Genomic DNA, 4,921 nt, shown 5'->3' on the forward strand with positions numbered 1-4,921 from the left:
GACAACGGGGGCGAGTTTGGAACGAGTTCGCCAAAATTCAAGAAAAGCCTCGTCGAGAAATTTTTGGACTCAAATCTAACTCGGATCCGATATCCATTGGGTTGGACTAGATAGATCTGATTAATATTTTTGAAATATTAAAAAAAAAAAATAGTGACACTCCCATAACTTTATAGATATGGGATAATATAATTATTGAAAGGTTAATTTTCTTTTGTAAATTTATATGTGCATTATTTAGGCATTGAAATATTAAATATCTTAAACTATGTATTATTTATATAAAAATTAAAACGTTTAGTACGCACATTAGTTTATGTGTTACTAAATTTTCTACAACGTACATTAATTTATTAATACTCTTTATTTATTTTTTTCAAAGTTTGGTAAAGTTTTTTTTAGACTTGTTATTATCTAAATTTATTATCGTAAACTTATTAGTCAAATTATTATTTAAGTTCATTATATAGTCTTCTTTTTCAGCCATAAATTTTTTTGTGATTTAATTTATTTATTTCATAAACATGCATAAATTTAACTAATTATTAAAAAAAACACCTCAATTCCTTAAAAAAATATGTAGGCAGAATCAGGTCTGTTCAGGGAACTCAACCGAGCCAACTATGGGCATAAATCTATATATTAAAATAAACCCAATTAGAGTTCATTTAAAGACGTAAGACCACACCATTACCAATCAGAAATAATACTGGACCAATTCTGAACTGGGCTTTTTCGGCTAGTTCGTGTCAGTCCTAGTCTAACCCGACCCGCTGTACATTACGGATAATGGGGTCCATCATCTAACTACTAGATATTAAGATTTATGCCCATTGGGCTAGGCCCAAAATGGGCGGCGTAACGTCATGTAAGTGTGGACGAGTATCTTGGTTTGGCTAGGCTCAAAGAGTATACAGGCCTGCAAAATTGGCCCAAAAACAAGAAACCAAGCACTAGAGCATATTCAAAGAGTATCTTTTTCCAATCTAAGGTAACAAAGGAGAATTATGACAGAAGACATGTTAACTGAATCAAGTTCCCACGAATACATACCGGGTAATGAATTTCAACCTAAACCAATGCATTCTGTAAGAGCATCAAGAGCTTTCACTTCTTCATTGCGTCGATCGCAGCTTTTTTCCTGTCACAACGACGATTGCATTAGAAGCTAGAGCAAGGTCTCAAGACAAGGGAGTTACGACCAATGCAACAAGCGTACAAGACCCTGAAAATATATTCAATGAAATGTGGCTCAGACAGCACAGTAAAAGCTAGGGTACCGGAAATGATTCCAACGGCTTTGTCCAAAATCATGGAAGTTCTAGCAATGCCAGTTGCCTTGCTTTTCCATTTACCTGCCTCTGCTAGCAGCCAAATATTACATCTTGCAAATCATTGCTAAGATATAAAATGACTGCAATGTGGATATCATAACTAATGATTCGTCGTTTTCTGTCATGGGACATTCCCTCATCTCATCCAAGTGGAGAATATAGTGTTCGATAATCTAATCCAAAGCTTTCCACCCCAGCTACCAGAATTAGGCTAACTTCAACCAGACCTCAACTTGTTCAGATAATAAGTGGCCTGCTGACTTGAAAGTTAAAACTCAACATGCTGATGTGAAACATACCAATCACGTTCACTTACTGATGAAAACAGATGCAAATCCTCAAAATTCTATACATATACCATGTTAAAGTCGAACGATTACTAATTTACTCGTTCCATTTGAGGGCAAAAGGTGTAACTTCTAACATATGCATGTGGATAATCTAAATCACAGAAAATAACAGTACACTAATTCGTTTTAAGTGTTCATAAATCCAACTCAGTCGACTACATACATTGTTTATTGCATACTGGAATTATGATCTACAGATGATTACGCATATTGCTGCAGGGAGAAGATGCATAGAGAAGAGAAATTCTTATCTTAGCCAAACTAGCAGCAGATTACACATCCAATTTCTGCTCATCAATCACTGCACAAAGACAAACCGAAAACATTACCAGTAATCAAAGCAACTGAAAAAAATAAGACATCTATTATTTTCAATTTTGAAAAGAAATTTGTCTGAATAAAATCTGCAGCCAAGTGAAAACCACTGGTCTAGAAACCTGAATTCAACTCAATTTTGAAGAAACTCCCCGGCATTGTCAAATCTACATCCACAAGAAACACTCTACACAAGCTGTAAATGGAAAAAGTATCCAGACAAATTCAACAAATGGAGAATCAAGAAATCACTTCTCATTACAGTGAAACGAATCCAAAGTACCAATTCACCAACCACTACACTTCATATCCCAAGAACAAAAATAAGACAATTACAGCCCAACAAGAGAAGAAAACTTCAATCTTTGAACTACTTCTTTTTGCCTTTTCCAGATTTTCTCTTAGGAGGAAGCACAATCTCTCCTTTGAGCACCGGAATTTCCATAAATTGATCAAGCCCACTAAATTTCTTTCGGAACTTTTCAACTTGGTCGGCATCGATAAGAAGTTGAGTGCGGCTACCCAGGTAAAAGGGGTGGTTGCCGGACCACACATCAACCACATACTCTTTCTTGGTTCCACCGGTAGTCATCACCAGCTCCCCGTTGCAGTACACTTTCGCATCCTCGTAGAACTCAGGGTGAATGTCCTTCTTCCGGCAGCTCCACCGCATCTGATTGCCGCCCACTACTCCCTTCACCTGTGAATTCCAAGAAAAAACAAAAATTGTTGAGAATAAGTCACTAAATTGATTTTCCAAGATGGGTTTTTTTTTGTAATTAATATAAATTTACCTTGTTGTTGAGGGAGAGTGAAGGGGATAGGTTCTTGTGGAGGAATGTGTTGGATAGAGTGAGCACCATTTCTCTTGGTTCTTTGGGGAAGACGAGAGATAGGCTATTTTTGAGTGAATGTTTATGGATAGGAATTTTAGTGGTGCTGATATTACAGAAATATCCTTCTCTCCCTCCGGCATATACCTTTATTTCCTCCTCTTTTTTTTTTTTTTTTTTTGAATTTTTTATTTTTAAATCACATCCATCTTCCCGAAGATTTGCAATTATCGATACTACTTTATTATTTAAAAAATTATCAATAATCTTCTAATTTTGATAATCGTATAATAATTAGCCCAATCTATTATGTTTTTAATTATTTTTTTACGATAAACTAATCAAAACGCCCTTATAGATTAAGATTAATAATTTTATTATTTTTAAATTTTTTTAATGAATTGAGTGGGTAACTTTATATAAGTTTTTTATCCGTCCCGTCTAATATCCTTTACAAATTTTTAATTTTTGTTTAAAAAATACAGTAACGGCAAAATTAACAATTTTGTACATTTATTTAAAAATTACATAATTTTATCAAATATCATGAGAATATTTATAATTTTTCAACCGATAAGAGAGTATTTACTATTATGCCAAACCTCAATGATAGTCGTTGTAATTATTTTTTTCTTTTACCTATCTTTCTTTCTTACTTTGGGTTGAATAAAATAGTAATTATGGTTACCACCCTTTTAAGTATATCTAATATTGTAAACTCCATAATATTTATAAAGTATCCAAAAAAATTCAACTGACTTAACATCGATGGTAAAATTGTTATAAAATATCACCCATTGATGTGGTATTTACGACTGTTAGAAAAAATCATTGAAAATTTCCAAATACGTTTAACATTGTAGGTTTAGTTTTTAAGTTGAGATTTTAAATTTATTAATTTGATTTGTTACTCATTTTAGTAAAAACTAAAATAAGTAATAAATCGAAAACAATAAATTTAAAATAAACTACAATTAAACTCTTGAAAGGAAAGATCTATGCTATATTATTTTTCAGTACATTTTATTTTATTTTTTAATATAATTTTTTTTTGTTACAAGCGTATATAACAACTTAAACATTATATAAGCATAATTTAAACGGATATTTTCAATAGTCATAAAGACCACATCAGCTCAAGTCTAATAATTTTACTAACTGTATTAAGTTAGTTGGATCTTTTTGGTATGTTTTAAGTATTATTGGGGTACTTTCAACATTGAATATATTTCGAGGATTGTAAATATAATTAATCATTGAATAAAGTACCTGTTAATGATTGATGTTAGAATTGATAATCGGATAAATTACGTCAACACCTCCTAAAACTAAGTCTAATTATTCTCTTATTTTTTTGTAAAATTATAGACAGGCTTCTCGAGGGTATAAATGTAATTTATTATAAATTTTGGCTCTCTGAAAGACTCAATATATAAATCATATAATATTATGGAGTATATATTTTTTAATTTTATTAAAAAATTAATTATGATTTTAACCTTATAAATGATCAATGTAATTTACATTGAATAATATTATAATGATGGCCGAACAAAGGTAAACATGCATGAGTTCTATTATGGAGCCAAGTAATTGAAAAGTAAAGAATAAAGAGAGAGAATGGCTCTAATATTTTTGTAAACTCGAAATATAAAGTAAAAAATAGTTTATTATTAAATTATTTTTAATAGAATTACTTTTTTTTAAAAAAAAAAACTCCTAATTTTAGGTTAGGAAAAATAGATTTGAAATTGGCTAAAATTTATATAGGCTCAAAGCCCATGACTCAAGCTAAAAAATACCCTATCATGCTAGTAATAATCTGAAAAATTATCAAACCAAAAAGACAACTATATTCAAATTGTGGTCGAAAACGATGGAATTTTGTGGCAAATGACGGCCCCTCCTCATGACGAAACAGTGGGTGGCTCGTCCCGTAACTCCAATCTAATAAAAAGTTATGGTCGTTTAAAGTTTCACAATCAAATTATATAACCATAACACTAAATCTTCAAGTTACACGTATTCAATCGCTTCAAAAATACATTCACATTTTGTTCTACATCGCTCTATTTCAAGTAATTCTCAA

The 4,921-nt window shown here is 31.4% G+C and overlaps 1 protein-coding gene across 1 annotated transcript; it reads right to left on the bottom strand.

The window, feature by feature from the left end:
• Positions 2,203–2,940, bottom strand: LOC105166117 (50S ribosomal protein L31, chloroplastic). The gene is made up of 2 exons (XM_011085355.2): positions 2,794–2,940; positions 2,203–2,699 (listed from the first exon to the last, which is right to left on the bottom strand). The coding sequence occupies exons 1-2, from the start codon at positions 2,860–2,862 to the stop codon at positions 2,370–2,372; spliced, it is 399 nt and encodes a 132-aa protein (XP_011083657.1). The 5' UTR covers positions 2,863–2,940; the 3' UTR covers positions 2,203–2,369.

The sequence above is a fragment of the Sesamum indicum genome, linkage group LG7, assembly GCF_000512975.1.
Source record: "Sesamum indicum cultivar Zhongzhi No. 13 linkage group LG7, S_indicum_v1.0, whole genome shotgun sequence".
NCBI lineage: Eukaryota > Viridiplantae > Streptophyta > Magnoliopsida > Lamiales > Pedaliaceae > Sesamum > Sesamum indicum.